Here is a 17413-nt window from a genome sequence, read left to right as displayed (position 1 = left end):
ATATTATGATATATATATATATATATATATATATATATATATATATATATATATATGCTGAATAAATGCAAATAAGCGTTTCAATTAATAAATTTCCAACAATTTATGTTTTTATTAAAATTTATATCTCAAGAAATACCCAGTCATTGTTTTATAAAATAATTTATATATAGAATAATTATGATTTTTAAAATAATTCTCAATAAATCATATTATATATGCAAGTGCTTTCGAAGATGCATTATTACATAATTTTTATATTAATACTTTTAATATTATATAAGAATGTAAAGAAATATAAGAATTATTTCTTAATTATTTATTAACAAAATAAATTACGTTGCAAGAAAATAGTTTGTATATCTGTTTCTCAAAGATTACAAGAATTACTTGTGTCGAGGGGAATCAGGGCATATAACGTAAAGGTAACAGGCGTCTTAAGTCCTTGTTGAGCGCGCTGGCAGGATCATCGAGATCATGCAGCGCTTGCAATGTTTTTATCTTTGCGTCGTCTCTAGTGAGCTCGTTCCGCTCTATTACTTTTTCTAGCAGCTGCTTCAGCTGTGATCCAACACCACCCTCGGCTGATGAATGTAAGCTCTTCAGAATTTCGTCGGAATAACCGGCAAAACGCGCTAATCCTTGCTTTCGCGCGTCCTTGCTGAGAGCATCGTACAGATTCGCCAGTTGTTGAAGAGCCGGCCTAACTGGCACTTTAGCACGTTTTAAGTAGCTGTTCAAACTTGGCCGCGGTACTTGAGACACTTTCTCGCCCAATAAAGTGAATCTGTGGCGGCAAAGGCATAGACAAAGTTCATTAACAAACCGCTCTTCATTAATACTTTTTAAGATCTAGTCAGTATTTATTCATTTTTGTCTTTCTTCAGATTCTTCTAGATCAGCGCAGCAATTACATTAAATTATACAATACAATCTTTGTTACATTCAGGATTTTTTTAATTGATAAATTAAATATAAGATTTAAATATTAATATACACGCGAGGTAGAGATATATTTCCTTCAGGCATTTATGTCAAATAACTCTTATAGGATTCTATTAATTTTCTTCATAAGTGGATATAATAATCGTTTCTGTGATAATGACATTGTAATGTAATGCAAGAAGTAATCACCTCGTTTCTTCTTCTTCATCCTCAATGGTCTCCATCTTCTCGATTGAAATTCCCGTCGCACTTTTCGATTCGCCGGTAATATCCTCCGATTCCTCGCTGAACGGGGAAGTGCTCGTTTTTACGATTCCATAAATTTCGTCCACAACGCTATCAACGGTCGGTTCTTTCTTCTTCTGGCCATCCATAGCTTTTGTGATAGAAATTTGTGTCGATTGTTGTTGCGATACCTCATCGTGCTGCAAGAATTCTTCACTCTTCTCTGGGAGCTCCTGATTCGATTCTTGGGTCTCCTGCACCGACTCCGGTAATTCGTGATTCGTTTCCGGTGTAGCCGGTGATTCATAGTTCATTTCGGCCATCTCTTCGTTTACTTCAGGTGACTCTTCATGGTTAACCAAACCACTTGAAATCGAAGTTTCCGCGTGTTGAATGGCTTCTGTAAGATTACCGTAAATCTCGGATGATCCTTGACTCTGATTCACCGGAATCGAGACTAATATTTCGGGAGTTTCTATTTTCTCATCGTACACTTTGGTGGTTGTAGCAGTTGTGATCATGGAAATCTCCACAGGTATCGTCGATTGTGATTGTTGATACATCATTGATTGAGTTGTCGATGGATTAGTTACTGACGACTCTTGCGATGATTCTTCCGTTTGGAGTAATTTCAATTGTTCAACCGTGTGAAAAATTACCTGATTTCGAAGTGGATTTAGAAGTTGGTATAATATCGCTTTTTCCATATTTTTCCGTACTTCGAAAACTTCATGAATATAATTCCTTAATTATAATAATTATTCGTACTTTTTTATATTATATTAGAGAGAATAAATTTATATTAAATTTAGATTAAATTTATATATTGTAAAATTATATAAAATTGTTTAAAAATTTTTGATATATTCTTTGTAATTTATATAAATTGAAAAGTTATTATTTACAAAAAAATGCTGCTACAAAAATATTAAATTTTAATTCAAGTTTCTGATATTACTCTTCCAAATGTAAAGTCTATTAAATGAAATGAGAAGGTTGGATATGTGTAATAATAAATTAATAAAGGAACATTAAAATGTAAAATATATCCAAACTATTACGTGCGTGAGAGCATAATATTCAGAATCTCTCATTAAAATTAAGCGAAGTAACTCACCTGCATGGCGGCAGGGAGATACGAATTCGAGTATATTGGTGTTGAAAATGCCGGCGGCTTCCTAATGATTCCGGCGATGACCTGGAGCAGTGAGGAATTTTAATTAACATTTCCGTTGAAGTGCGCGAATATATATACGTATGTAGTTCTCCGAGCCGTTAGTCGCGATTACAGCTATAGCGCGCATGTTTATATGGAAATATTTCACATGAAAAACAGGTGGAATGAAAATATTATTTATATAACGTTAAATATCAAAGTGAATCGGGGATAACATGCAAAGTTAAAGTTGAAAATTGACTTGTAAATAAAAAAAAATATTTTAGATAATATAAAATAATTTTTACTCAATCTAATATTTATAAGCAATAGCTTACTCTGACAATATTGATATGTTCAAATAAACTAAACATATAATAACAATAAATATCACTTACTTGTCGAAGGATCAAAATTACCATCAAACTGCATAATGTCTTCATGACGAGATTTTTTTTTATTAATCCCCCAAATAATTTCCACTTCTTCAAAAGTGCACAAATCTGCTATATGCTTTTTAACATAAGCTTCATTAATATTTAATAATGAAAACTTTATTTGTAAAAAGAAAATTCACAAAATTAATTTAAAAATGTCACGTTGTTGTTGAAAAATCTCAAGTTCAAGGCAAGTAATTGCCCTTTGCAAACAATCTCAAATATTTTATTTATTTTTTTTTTCGCACAAAAATTTCCGAAGTTGCAAACAGTCGTCGTCGAATGATCGGTTTAATTTTCACGTGTACAATCTCGAGGCTCGCAGGCGGCCGTTGGGACGAGACTGGTATCGAAAAGACTTATAACGGTCCCAGGTCGTCCTCGACGTCGCACACCTCCACATTCTTACGCGATCGCGTATGTAAACGAGCAGTTCCCTGTGCAGGATTGTTAATTGCGTGATGAGCCGGTTAAGCGTACACGCGTCCGTAAACTGGCGCCGGTAATATGTCACACCGTCTGACGTCTTATCTGATTATAAATCGCCATCAGTATATCGTCATTCTCATCTTGAGACGAAAAGTCAATGTATTTTTCGCCATGCACTTGGGTCATCCCGATATAAATACCTTCATATATACGTCAAAATCTACATTTACGTTTATTTATAAATTAATAAAATAATGAATCTCATCAGTGAAATAACATTATTCTAAACATAAATGTGTCAAAATGCTAATAATCTTTAAGATGTAAAAATCTAGATAATTTTATATAAAATAAAATTGAAAGACAAAAAGAAATAGCATAACTTCATATTCTTCGGTGAATTTTAAGAAAGCAAATTTAATTGGCATCAATCAAACTATAATTATCTGGACCATTGAATAATGATTAATAAACTGTAACTGTTTTTAAAAAATTATTAAAAACAATGTATGTAAAAAATTAAATATAGTAAATATAATAAAATAGCAGCAGAAGAAGAATCAAGATAGTAAATAAAATTTTCATCAAATCAGTAACTATTAAAAAACTGGCTTAAACGCTATGAGGTTCCAATACGAAAAAATTACAAGACTCCGACAACAAGGCCACATTAAACTTTCCATAATCAAGTAATTTATAGCAGCTCTCTTTTGGCGCCTGCTTCAACATCTTTCTATTAATAATTTTCAAAACATTTTTTTCCAAAAACCTTGAGAAAACTTTTACGCGTTCTTTTATAAGCTGTTGTTAAACTATTTTGCATCAGGGTTACTCTTGTCTGCTTTAAATTACCCACGAATCGAATCCCGACCTTCACGTGACGATTTCGCGAGAACGATCCAATAAGAACAAAATTTCTTGGTGAAAAACAACTCTTTCAAGGAGAGTTGGTTATAGCATATCGTTTCAGAACAATAAAAAATATATAACCTGACCGGTTTTTCAAGCAACTCTCATGCCGTTCGTTTCACGACTTCGAAATTGTTATTCTTATAGAACTCGCAGCAGTATTTATTTCCTTTTATTCGTGACATAAAAGTTTATTGGAATCGATTGTGTATGGAGAGACTAATCTGAGAAGTCCTAAAATTTTATAATGTAATAAAATAATTCTTTAAATATATTATTATCAGAATTATCATCATCAAATATTCTAATAATAATGAGAAAAGTATCGAGACAATTTCCTCTCTTCTCTCTTTCTCTCTCAACAATGATACTGTATTATAATAATATAGAACATTTGTTTTAATTAATGTTCAAAGAGTATTTTGAAAATTTATTTAACAAAATTTTGGTATTATATTGCGTTGTTGTAACAACAGCGTTTCTGCTCGTGGTTTATTTTAACGAGATATATTTGGTGTGATTACAACTATATAACTGCCATCATAATGCGCTCATGTGGGCGCCCTTATGCGATTACGTTCCATTTATTACGCGTAGAATTGCATATATAGACTGCATCAAGTACGGTATTGCTTTAGTCCTAACCGATAAATATTTCACATCGCAAGAATAAGTTACATAGGACGCTGTCAGAATTCTTTCATTTGTAAAACTCTTTTCAATAATGGCAAAAGTACCTACGTTTATGTGGATGTTACTTACGGCGGTAAGATATTTAAAACTCATATACTCGTAAATAATATGAATTTTACAATTAAATTTGTTAATCAAATCGTATAAGATAGCTCTTTGTTCATCAATGTCAGAATTAACTATTTATTTGTTATAATTGTGTGTAAAAATATAATTCTAAATTCGTAATAAGTATGTAAGTTATATTTGTGTACCTCTTCTTTTTCCAATTTATATATTATTATAACACATATTATTTCTCACATTTTATAAATAATATACTAAATATTCTAAAAAGAAAAGAAATTTTTTTATCTTTATTTTTATATATTAATTATCTTTATGTATAATACATATCTGAAGAAAAATTTAATTTAGAAAATTTATTTAAAATTTTTAATGATATATGTTTCTTACATATATATATATATATATATATATATATATATATATATATATCTGTTATATAATAATTGTAATATAATAATTTTTTATATTAATCTCAAAATTTTATGATCTGAAGAAATATTTTTTGAACGCAATGTTATCGAGCACAGATATAGGCATTATATAAAAAATAATCGTTAACTCTAATCTTATTTAGCTAGTTCTCTCTTTAAAAATATTCATGGTAATAAAAGTAAATAAAAATTTGTGGGAAGGCTGCAACAGAGGCGAGGCCATCGTATCCATCAATCGACGAATCCATCAATGAGATCGATCATAACGCGAATCCGCAAAGGAATCTACTCGAATCGAAGCAACTGGAACAAAACTCTGCTTTATCGACTAACGAGACATCAATAACAGCCACCACGCAAATTGATGCAACAAACTCGGCAGCTGATATCATAATCGACACGACCGTACGACCTGTGAGCGTCACTTTGTTGATTAAAATTTATAATTAAAGTGAGATTAAAACCTTTTCGTGATAGTGATGTCCTATGATTTAATCATGTTAAATTATGATTTGAATATGTTGTTGCTTATCAGAACTCATTTTAGTAATTTAATATTTCTATTTACTAATTCTTTTTGCTCTGGCATTATTAATTTAGTTCATTAATTACTTAATTAAAAACCATTTGTTTTTATCAATTATTTGCATTCAATAAAGATTACATGATTATAAATTTAATATAATATAATATATTTAAATATATATAATATATTTATATTATAAAAATCCTAATTACCTTAATTTTTCTCTCGCGTATCCTACAAAAATCATAAAAGTCCACCAAAATATACTCGACATAAAGTGCAATAAATTTTCTCGATCTGTTCTCGACAAGGTAACGACAACATCTCTCGTAAAACCGGGCCCGCTTTCTTGGTTTTTATCGCCGTTAACGCAAAAGGTCCAGTTCTCACCACAATCGTTCCTGCAAGATCGCCTAGTGTTGCTAAAAGAAACGCTGAATAATCTGGGCATCAACGTGCTACCAAACGCGACAGCGAAGCAATTACTTAATCCCGGTGGTCTGGTGCACTTTCTGGGACCAAATGACTCCGGTTTCTACACAAATCGGTTAGAACCGGCTGGTTTCCTAGGCGGTAACGGCTGGTTCGCCAACAAGGGCGGCATTCTCGGCGGACCCGGAGCCATAGTCTCCACTGGCAGCCTCTTGACGGATTATCCGACAGCTTACAGGCGAAAGTAGGACGAGCTGAAGTATCGTTTATTCAAGCGTATATGAATAAAGGAAGAATGCGAATCGCGCCAGTGAAATAGAACTTGCTGCATAACTTTTTCACTAAAGTTCTGAGAATTTTTCTGAAAATTTGTGTCAAGTCGCCTTTACGAAATGATTAAAAAATGTTATCGTATTGTATGAAAATATGAAATTTCAATATGAGAAGATATCAGTAGCTTTTTTTCGTAAATTATTATAAACAATGGATTTTCACGAATCGAGCTTGAAGAAAATGCGGATTCATAAATTAATAGATAGATATTTATTAACTTTTACTATACAGCAAGAAATGAACTTGGTTTACACTTTGTTCTTAACCAGATTCATGAATTAATATTAAATTATATAAACTTAAATTTAGTCTGATTTCTTTTTGTATATTTATATTCATATCATTTTTTTATACATACGCGTTAAGTTTGTCAAATTTACTTCATTACTATATATATATATATATATATATATATATATATATATATATATATATATATGTATAATCTATACAACAAAATAAGTTTTACAAATGATGAGAACAAACATAGAATATCGCGAGATAAAAATTATAATAGTTTCCATTTATTCGTTTATTACGATGCAGCGTCGCAATATAATGGCGTTTTTCGTGCAATTTTTCCAACGATATAACCCGACGGCTAATATCTCGAATTTTTCATAAGACGTGATTTTCTATTTACCATATCTCGACGAGACAAAGGCAGAGATAGAGAGAAAGAGAAAGGGGAAAAAAATGAATTATTATCCGCGCGGCAATGCATAGCGGGGATCACAAAGCGTTATTGGAAATGCATAAGATGATATCCGGTATCTCGCAAATTCAAAGAGCGACGGCCACGATCCAGTTTGGTCTTTACCGAGTGGTGGATGCCGAGGCAAAAAGCCTCGGTCGTGAAGAATTTCATTTCTACCGAATTGAGATCCGATCTCGCGAGCCCCTACCGTGATAGACTGCCCGCAGTCGATGGCCCCCGGACACGGCCGGTGTACTCTTCGTGTCCCGGCGCAATTCTGCTAACCGTAATACGACCGGGTTGAAATATCGCCTGTTATTCGAGCGATCGCGTGACGACATCTCTCCGTAGATGAGGTTTATTAAAAACTGATTACTGATTTATGTACACGGTTGTTATCTCCGGCATTATCGTCGCGCGGGAAGACGAAGTGTGTGTGTGTGTGTGTGTGTGTGTGTATGAAATATATTTGTATATGTAACGTGATTGATGAAAGAATAATTCTATCCTAAATCGATTTTCAGGAATTGTAATGTAAGCCTAATTTTCATTTTTAATTATTTTTAATTATTTCAAAACAAAATTTTTACAATTTTATTTATTTAAGAATGTTTTATATATTAAATTTTCTGTATATCTCTCTTTCTCTCTGTCTCTTTCTTTCACTTGTAATTCCAAAAATTTTTCGTTTTTATTTTATATTTTAAGATTACTATAATTTTAAAAAAAACACTAGGAGCATAAGTAGAAATTGAGAGTAAATTGCAAAGGAGAACTTTGTTTCAAACGAATTGAAATTCGATCTGTTTTATCTCGTTAATCATATGTATTCGTCATTTTTAGTCAAGATTAAATCTGTTTACTGTATAATTCAATTCTAAAGAGAAGTAGCTTTTGATAAATAAGCAATAATGGGCTGCGCCCGTGCAGGCTTGTGTTATAAGCTATATCACATGTAGCAATGATCGATGAGAGTGTGACGACGCAGTTTGCAACATACAGTGTGTCGTTTATAAATTAATCCTGCATGCCAACAGTTTGTTGTGTCACGATTTTATATATTGACTTGTTACTACTGTAGTATAAATTATGAAACTCTCCCTCTCGTATTCAAATATTCAAGCATAATATTCCGGATATTGATACAATATTTATAACGAATTGATTAATTTGCATTGGAAAATTAATTATTTTGAATAGCGTATTGTACACCACAATATTATATTAATGTTATACATATATATATATATATATATATATATATATATATATATATATATATATATTATATATATATTATATTAATGTTAACATTAATTGTGTATCTTAAGGGATTACATACGTTTGACAGACCTAAAATTAGACCAAAATTAAACAAATTTTTACTGTGGACAAAATTATGTTTTAAAAAAAAATGAAAATATATGTCTTGTAAAGTAAAATTCTTTTGAGAATATTTCGCCAAAATTTCAATAAAAAATATCAAAAATTGATATTTTCTGGCATTTATTTTCCCGAACGGTATTTGTAGAAACGGTATCAGAGATATCTCTGCCCCTGCTTATTTGAAACAAAAAACAAAAATTTTCTGTTAAACTAGATGAATAAAACTAGTGCTCGTCATAGGATATTTTTGATTTATGGCTTAGTTTTTTTTTATAAATAAAAAAACATCTATTTTTAGATTTAAAACCATATTTTTTGCTATGAATCGCTGTCACTTTTTGAAAAATCAATATTTTCTATATCAGCTATGACAAGCATTAATTTTATTCAACTAGTTTAAGGGAAAATTTTTGTTTTTTATTTCAGATAAGAGCTATCTCTGGTACCGCAAACGCCGTCTTTAAAAACACTGTTTGGAAAAATAACTGCCAAGACCTTAATTTTTGATATTTTTTATTAAAATTTTGAAGAGATATTTTCAAAAAACTACTCTATAAGACATGTATTTTTATTTTTTAATAAAACATAATTTTACCCATAATAAAAATTCGTTAATTTCGATATAGTTTTAGGTCTGTCAAATGTATGTAATCCCTTAAACTTGGTATTTACATTTAAGTTGCAGAATTTATCATGTAATAATATTACGTTCTTACGTAATTAAGTATAGCAATGTTGGATTTAGAGAATACATTTAAAATATAATTTACGATGCATTTGAAGGAAAGATTCCTTGCTAGAAATCTTTAATGTAGTTTAAACCATAGTTATATTCTGCATATACATATATATAGTCCTCTTGTAAAGATTATCGTTCATTTAAAACAAAGTTTTATCGTCTACACAGTCATTTATATTTCATTGTCAATAAAGGCTACCGGAAGTTCTTGATTGTCATTAATAACAGCATGTAGCTTTGAGCGATTAAAGACTAAATGTATCAACATCTCTAGTCTATAATTTACGACTAACAAAAGAGTATGACAATGAGCAATTTACTAATTATACTCATCCTATGCATACGCATGCGCATAAAAAATAGTTTGTTATAATTTAAACTCTAGCGAGAAAAAAATATCTTTATCGAATCGATTGATTTAACTGTTGCAAATTTTAGTTCGCCAACAGTTATAACAAACGTCATTATATCAAATAAATCAAAATGTCATTAATTATAATTATTACAATTAGAAAATAATTACTGTTACAAACTACTATTACAAGAAAGTGAGAACGTGCAGTTGCACTCATCAACATCGTACACAAACAAAACTTTTCCAAGCTGAGCGCAATTGAAGTACGACGAATCGTTAGTGCAGCTCGCGCAACTTTTTAATTAGCAATGACAGAGGAAAATAGAGAAAGAAGGAGAGACTGTCGTGACAGATAACTCGCGCAACGCAATTAAACGGATGTGTGCACCGCTATTTCCACCGCTATTTCGAACCCGAAATGAAGATCGATAGATTGTAAAAAAAAAAAAAAGAAAAAAAAGGAATGCGACGTGACATGGCACGTACATTATAAAGGGACTTTCAGTCCATCAAAGTTTCGATGATGGGGAAAAGACAATCACTGGAAGAGCATTAAGGATAATTTTTTTTCAATATTTATGACAATTACCATGATGAATTTCAGGCAAAATGTCTTACGTACGATTTTCCGATTCGCGGAAGGACAAGCAAGTGAATTAAAGACCTGCAGTTCATGCTTTAGAATTAGGTGGGTCAACGAACGTCCGCGAATCGATGTTGATGACGTAAGTACGTCGCTATTCCGCGTACGACCTTAAACTTGGAGACGTGAGCCTATTCGCGGACATGAAAAATTTTTCGCCTGGCATGTAAATGGAATTGGCGGAAAAAAATTAAATTATATATTCTCTGTAAAGTTAACACCCTATTTTCAAAATTTCAATATAATCAATTTTTAAATCAATTATAGTATATTATATACATTACATATTATAATTTTTTTTTTTTAACGGAGTATATTAAGTTTATAGAAATGTAATTTGGATAATCGTTGAAAGTTACATTATTAATAAAATTAAACTATTAAATATAATTATCAAAATATTTTAATTATGTATGTATATAAGCTAAAAATAGATACATTTGATAATATGGTTAATAAATAAATTTTTGAAAAAGCGAATAAAATTCGACTGATTAATAAGAATATGATTTGAGAGTTTTCGAGATAAAGAGATAAGACTTTCCAAGTGTTGGCACATTACGAGACTCTCAACCTTGAACAAAGTTAGAAACGAAAGTCATCTCCTTTCCTTTACTGATAATAAGAATGTCTTTAAATACTTCAAATACTTAAATTGGGCACATAAAATTAGTCACATCAAAGAGTTGGTGTAAGTAATTGAGCGGTTTAAAGCTTTCGAAACTTTTCGCTATAAAAACATATAGTATTCAAAGGTGTATATATTTTTTTCTCCGTTTACTACTATAAGATTTAACTGTGTTTCAAAAAAGCTGTAAACCAGATATAACAGTTTCTGTTCTCAAATAAATTTGATTAAATACAAACTCACACGCGCAAATAATTCAATATTAATGAAGATCTGAAATTACAACTCGATTATAAATTTAAAACAAAATTATTACACCGTAAAATAATTGCACTTTTATGAAAAAAAACTTGTAATTTTCCAGGTGACAAGGCATCTCGGCTATTAATAACATTAAGTCAACTATGCTGTTTTCAGACAATTATTTTTATCGTGAAGAATAGACCTTTAATTGATCTTTGGATGATACGGTCAACTATCAATTACATGGTCAACGACGATGGCTTGCCTTCATCCTCGATGTTCACGCACCCCCCCGAGCACCCACGTCGACTCCGGATCGCGAGTGGGTGTTACGAGTGAGATTCGTGGCACGAGAGGGGGCGGGTAGATCCTGGTGGGGATGGAATAAAATCACTGAGTCTACGGGAGGGTAGTCCAGTCAGTCCAAGCTAGTCAGTCGACTGAGCGACGCAGGTCGGCGACGCTCGATCGTTGTCGACTACCATCTCTATCGACTTTATTTTCGAGCCATAAAACCGTTTGCAGAGGGTAGCTGAGACAAGAGGGGATTAGTGATCATGCGTGCGTAGGGGAGCAATCTCGCGTCGAGCACGATGCCGCGAAAACTCTCGCCTCGAGCGACCTTACGACGACGACCAGGATTATGATTGCATTATAAACACTCGCATCAACAAAGCGTGACGCTTTCGCAAGGAAAAAAGAAATATCGGGGCTAATCTCCTTGAGTCTCCTAATCCATCCAGTGTTCTTCGGCGAAGGACGCGTTATCTCTGGTGGAAAGAATTTCCACCGGTACAATTGAGCAGGAAGGAAGCGGAAAACGAGAAAAGCTCCTCTGGCAAGCCGCTACTCTCATCTAATGTAGCGAGTAAGTAAATTTAAATTTATCACAACATCTGATGAGAAGATCCTGCCTGCGTGTTGTTGCCATTCTTGATCACGCTCTCGCGTGGACCGTGGAGGGGAGGACGGACATCCACGTGTACATGACGCGTAGATAGTGACAGCCGTGTTTGTTTACAGATCTGTTGCATCAATAACATTAGCAGTTTCATTCAAATAATTATGATTGACGAATTTTGGTTAAATTATTTTTTTTTTACATTCAAAGTGCTTACGTGGAGCGTAAAATTAAATTAAACTGCAAGAGTGTTTTGTCACTATATCGCGCTTATCGTACATAAAAGTTCTAATATCAGTCTTAGTATCCGTTTTAATTGTACGTCAATGATTCTGTTTTTCCGTGTGTAAATATTAGCTCGCATCATAAAAATTCATTCTAATATGCGTTTAATTCTTTTCTTTTATATTCCATTTTCATATAACATTCATTTAAGGATGTCATATATCGAAATATTAACAAAAGCGTGAAAATTTTGTAGACCGTTCTACTATTTTCTCGAAATATTTGTGCAAAAACTGAGTACAATTCTCTTAACGATTTGGAAATTATTTTAGTTTAAAGTTATTATTGATTCTTATAAAAAATCGCGTATCGTAGCACTTATTGACAAATTTGACAAGGAAAAAATATTACCAATGAAATAAAAATTTTCACATATATTAAGAAAACTCTAATAAATATTTGTACAAAACTTGAACTTTAATCCACTTATTCGTTTAAAAGTTATTTACTAAAAATTGTAGAAAAATATTATCTGTCTCTTTCTCTCTTTCTGCAAATTATTTGTTTTTTATTGTTTCTTGCAGTTAATTTCAGAGGGTATTTACGATCAAAAGTTTTTGCCATAAATTAGAAAAAATATTAATTACAACTATTTTCTTTTACGAAGACGTCAAAATCCATATTATCTTGTGATACTTTAATTCTTTCCATAATCCGGATTTGACTTTTCAAACAATATAAACGTAAGAAATATGTTTTTTTTTTTTTAATTTTGACAGTTTTTTGCTACTATTGTACATCCAAAACAGCCTTAAACAAATTCTAAATAAAAATGTTTTACACGACACGTGCTCTCAATATATAAGAATTTTCCTTTTCAAAGTCTAAGTGAACAAAAGCGCATGTAAACAAAACGTCTCGAAATTCATATTTATATGAAGTTTGATTATTTTTCTTACGATTTCATTCAATAAACGTAATACTAAATATACTGCTGGTTATTTCAGCTAGTACTATAACGGAAATTCGACATTATAATTATATATCAGTAGAGACATTATCAGAGACATTGTTATCACTAACTGACATTGGTGCAACTGGTCCCATATAGTTATAAACGTGAATCTCGCATCATTCTTCTCGATTATTGCTAACGATTCTTCCTGTTTGTAACGCACATGTTATTTTTTCAACTTACATGTCATTTTTTTAATCCGTCACCTCATTTGCTCTAAAAACATTCATTTTCAGTTCATTTCATTCGTCAGTATCTCGCGAGCGATAAAAATTATTCCTTTGGTATTATTGTTAGAAAGCTTCTTCTACTTTTCTTGAAAATTAAATTAAACACTAGTTGTATACATTAAGAAAATCGAAACGTATATCAATTTATATTATTAACTCGTTAACTCGAGAACGAGGACAAATGTATGAAACAGGTAAGAAACAGGTTTCTTGTTCTTTGAGCTAGTTTACAAATTACTTCAAGGAACTATTCCAAAGAAACTTCTTAACTTTGAACTTTACATTTAGCCCCCTTTTTACATATGACAAAGCACAATCATAAAAGTATAGCGCAAAAGATAATTGAAAGCGCTTTATAGCATAAAGCAATAATTTCGTAAAGTGCACTTTACTTTCGACACTTGCTGCAAAATGTAACATGAGAAAGCAGAAAATTTTTTTAGAAAAAACTGCTAAATATGCACGGACATATGTATACATACATATGTACATACACATGTATAAGTAAACAAATTTTCTATTAAATAAAGAATGTTAGTTTAAATCGTTAAAATCTTAGAATGTACTATTGTCATATTATAGTAAAATGTATTACAGAATAAAATGCTATTATATATATAATGTATTATATGATAAAATGTATTATATTTAAATTGTTACCTTGACGCTGTGTATTTCCACAGTTATCTTAATAGGTAGTTTAAGTTGATAACAATGCAAAATTAACTGACTAAAGCTCGCAAAACGCTTTTAGCTGATAAATAACATCGTTACCGTCGTCAAAAAATGCGCATTACCATTCTTTCCCACAAATAGAACTTTTCATTGAAATAAATTTCGCTCTTTTACTTGCGCCAAAACCTGTGTTAAATAAGTGTGCTAAATTGCACAGGAAATTTCATTTTTTTGCTCGCGCACCTCTACTCAATAAGCTCCTGTATCTTATTTTAACCTTAGACTGGCAGAGTCAATAAAAATTAAATTAATATTTTATAGTGATATATAGATATAAATTATTCCTGATCAAATTTATCTCATAAATTTATTTTGTAAATTTATACCTTATTAAATCTATATCATAATTTTAAATCTATTTATCATAATTTTAAAAGTTTTTAAAATATCAAGTAAAAATTATTACTTCACATAATTTAATTTTTATTTTATATATATATATATATATATATATATATATATATAATATTATATATTATATATTATATATTATATATAAATTATATATATTATATTATATATATTTTTATTATATATAATTTTTATTGTTAGTAAGAATATTCATTTTCCTTACAACAAGAATGTTTACTTTCTACATGAAAGACATTTAAAATTAAAATAAATATTATGTTATAAAAATACAATTTACGAGAAACGCAAATTTATACGTCAAAAATAATTTTTATATATGCAAAAGAATGCAAAGTTGAAATAATGAACATATGCAGCGGACTAAATAGAGACGAATATCGCTTTGTGTGAATTTTCTGTGGACATGAAGTCTGTGTAATATCTTTCATACAACATATCGTGAGAATGCGCGTAAAAGAAAATCAGCTTTAAACAGAACATCATATAAATATTCAAAATTCGACAAGTACAATAAATATCTTCCATCAATATTTTTTGTTAGAGAAAAATCAATTCCAAATTGCTAAATAAATTGAACAAATATATAATAATATATTTGTGTGTGTCATGCATACATTATCTTAATAGAAACTGCGCCGGTAGTTTCGTTAAATTTATGATGAGCAAGAATTCTTTAAAACCTGCCTCTATAAATTTAAGTAATTAGAGCGATATATATCTAACATCATATATCTTTCTTAACTATTTATTAAAGAATTTGTATTTAGCAATGTATTTAGCAATCTCATTAGAAAGCTTGCCATAAATCTGATGTCTGATTAAGAAGAAAATTCTCGAGAACTGAAAATAGTCAGATGGAAAAGAGAAACTAGATTACGTTAAATCGCGAATGAAATTCACCGTGACAGACGCGAAAGATATACAAATTTTCTGTATATTTTAAGAGAGAGGCAATATTATTAGTATTATATATTTATGTTATCGTTTTTCTTATTTATCAATGCCAGTAAGCCACGTTATGCTATCAATTTTTGTTTTGCAAATTATAATAATTTCTTTCCTGATAAAACACAAATTATTATTTTCACTTTGAAGTTTAAATATAACAAGTAGTAATAGAAGAAGACAGATAGAGAAAATAATTCTATTCACATACACTAGTGTTTATAATGTTATAAATATAATAATATAATGTTTGTAAGCATGAAATTAATGTAATGTGAACGATATCAGGATGTCAGAAAAAATTCTTTTACTTTGATTAACAAAATTGTATCTTGAAGCTAATACTTGACTTCCCACATCCAATTAGCTGTTATCCTTAATTACTCGATTTCCGATATATATTTTGAGTTAAAGCATGAATAGTCTTGGATTCAAGTAATGTTTCGATATTTTTTTTCACAATATCTCCTTTCTCTTTCCACACAAAAAGAGTTCCAAATGATGCCGAATATTGAAACGTAGTAATGCATCCGATCACTTCACTTTACAAATAGATTCATTTTTGTTTGACATTTGTCATGGCAATAGACTATGTGACGTAATTCATTGATAATTGAAGAACATTCGATTGGTATCACGGAAGATATTAGTCGACTTCAACGTCAATTTTACTGTCTCCTTTTACCTCACTAATATGCGCTCCATCCATTAATAATAAAAAAGTGGAGCTATTACCGAACTAAAATAGCCATTTTCTTAATAATTTCTTGAATCTGTGAAAGAAGATATAACTTTTTTCTGCTCAAAGTGAAATAAATATACATACATTGTTTTCATTGTCTTAATTTAGAACTTTTTATAACAAATTCATCTTTGACAGACATTTTACCGCCATAAATATTTCGTATAATTAGAATCGCAAGAATATATTCTTCCTATATATATACTCGAAGACATAATCGACTCGAATATTGTCGGCTCGATTACGCAACATTATTATGCGGTGGTGATAAATGGCGGAATCGGGGAAGTGCTGTAATCCCGCTCAGATTGTGCGATTCGATCTTCGTCGCAAATCTAACACAGGTGTGTCCCATTACCTCTTAATCAGTCAATTACATCTCGTCAACATCTCTCGCTAACACAATATCATTCGCGTAGGCGTCGCGTCTCTCCACCTCGCTGACGCCACTTCGGCCCTTCATGTTCGTTATTTCGTTATTATTCAAGACAAACAGGATTATATATATGTATATGTATATTATGGGTGTCCGCATAATTCCCCGTTTACGTAGAAAGTCCGGAGCAGTGTTTCACAACGCACAATTGGAGGTTGAAGATGATTATATACTTTGAGCTACCCTTTGAAACAAAATAATTTGGCAATTTATTCGTAAAAACTATTCAAGGATTAACACAGGCGAAAACATTGAAAATAATAAGTTGGTTGGAAAATTTTTCTAATTTTTTTATATTTTTTCTAATTAGTTATATTTTTTTATCTTATATATTTCTCTTAGGAAAACAAACTAGAAAACTTTCCGAACAATCCAATTTATTATAATTTATTATAAAAATTTATTATAAAATTGTAAAAGAAAGAAACCACTATTGTGTATATAGCTTTAAAATTAAAAACATAATTATTATTTTACATAATTTAAAAAAATGTTTAAATCAAATATATAATAATAATAATAATAATAAATATATA

At 30.6% G+C, this 17413-nt stretch overlaps 3 protein-coding genes and 1 long non-coding RNA gene across 4 annotated transcripts in view; 2 read left to right on the top strand and 2 right to left on the bottom strand.

The window, feature by feature from the left end:
- Positions 1 to 17413, bottom strand: part of LOC126856416 (uncharacterized) — a 158581-nt gene that overhangs the window by 85329 nt on the left and 55839 nt on the right. The gene's annotated exons all lie outside the window — the stretch shown is intronic.
- LOC126856385 (uncharacterized) lies at positions 89 to 3097 on the bottom strand. Its single transcript, XM_050604845.1, has 4 exons — positions 2725 to 3097; positions 2288 to 2368; positions 1135 to 1829; positions 89 to 787 (listed from the first exon to the last, which is right to left on the bottom strand). The coding sequence occupies exons 1-4, from the start codon at positions 2767 to 2769 to the stop codon at positions 406 to 408; spliced, it is 1203 nt and encodes a 400-aa protein (XP_050460802.1). The 5' UTR covers positions 2770 to 3097; the 3' UTR covers positions 89 to 405.
- Positions 4715 to 6889, top strand: LOC126856410 (uncharacterized). The gene is made up of 3 exons (XM_050604877.1): positions 4715 to 4867; positions 5496 to 5708; positions 6132 to 6889. Exons 1-3 carry the CDS (start codon positions 4826 to 4828, stop codon positions 6498 to 6500), a joined length of 624 nt encoding a protein of 207 aa, XP_050460834.1. The 5' UTR covers positions 4715 to 4825; the 3' UTR covers positions 6501 to 6889.
- LOC126856366 (calcium/calmodulin-dependent protein kinase kinase 1) overlaps positions 11654 to 17413 on the top strand; it is a 73133-nt gene continuing 67373 nt past the window's right edge. Inside the window, exon 1 of the mRNA XM_050604807.1 lies at positions 11654 to 12144. The gene's annotated coding sequence lies outside the window, so the exon portion shown is untranslated. The remainder of the gene's footprint in view (positions 12145 to 17413) is intronic.

This window comes from Cataglyphis hispanica, chromosome 18 (genome assembly GCF_021464435.1).
Source record: "Cataglyphis hispanica isolate Lineage 1 chromosome 18, ULB_Chis1_1.0, whole genome shotgun sequence".
NCBI lineage: Eukaryota > Metazoa > Arthropoda > Insecta > Hymenoptera > Formicidae > Cataglyphis > Cataglyphis hispanica.
Note: the sequence above shows the minus strand (reverse complement) of the source record. Positions and strands in the feature narration are given on the sequence as shown.

Coding starts and splice junctions, on each gene's coding strand:
- LOC126856385 (XM_050604845.1), bottom strand. CDS start 2,769: ATGAAGACATTATGCAGTTTGATGGTAATTTTGATCCTTCGACAA. Junction 1,830..2,287: donor ATCTCCCTGCCGCCATGCAG/GTGAGTTACTTC, acceptor CTTCGAAATCAG/GTAATTTTTCACACGGTTGA. Junction 788..1,134: donor GATGAAGAAGAAGAAACGAG/GTGATTACTTCT, acceptor TTGCCGCCACAG/ATTCACTTTATTGGGCGAGA.
- LOC126856410 (XM_050604877.1), top strand. CDS start 4,826: ATGGCAAAAGTACCTACGTTTATGTGGATGTTACTTACGGCG. Junction 4,868..5,495: donor TGTGGATGTTACTTACGGCG/GTAAGATATTTA, acceptor ATTTGTGGGAAG/GCTGCAACAGAGGCGAGGCC. Junction 5,709..6,131: donor TCGACACGACCGTACGACCT/GTGAGCGTCACT, acceptor GTTCTCGACAAG/GTAACGACAACATCTCTCGT.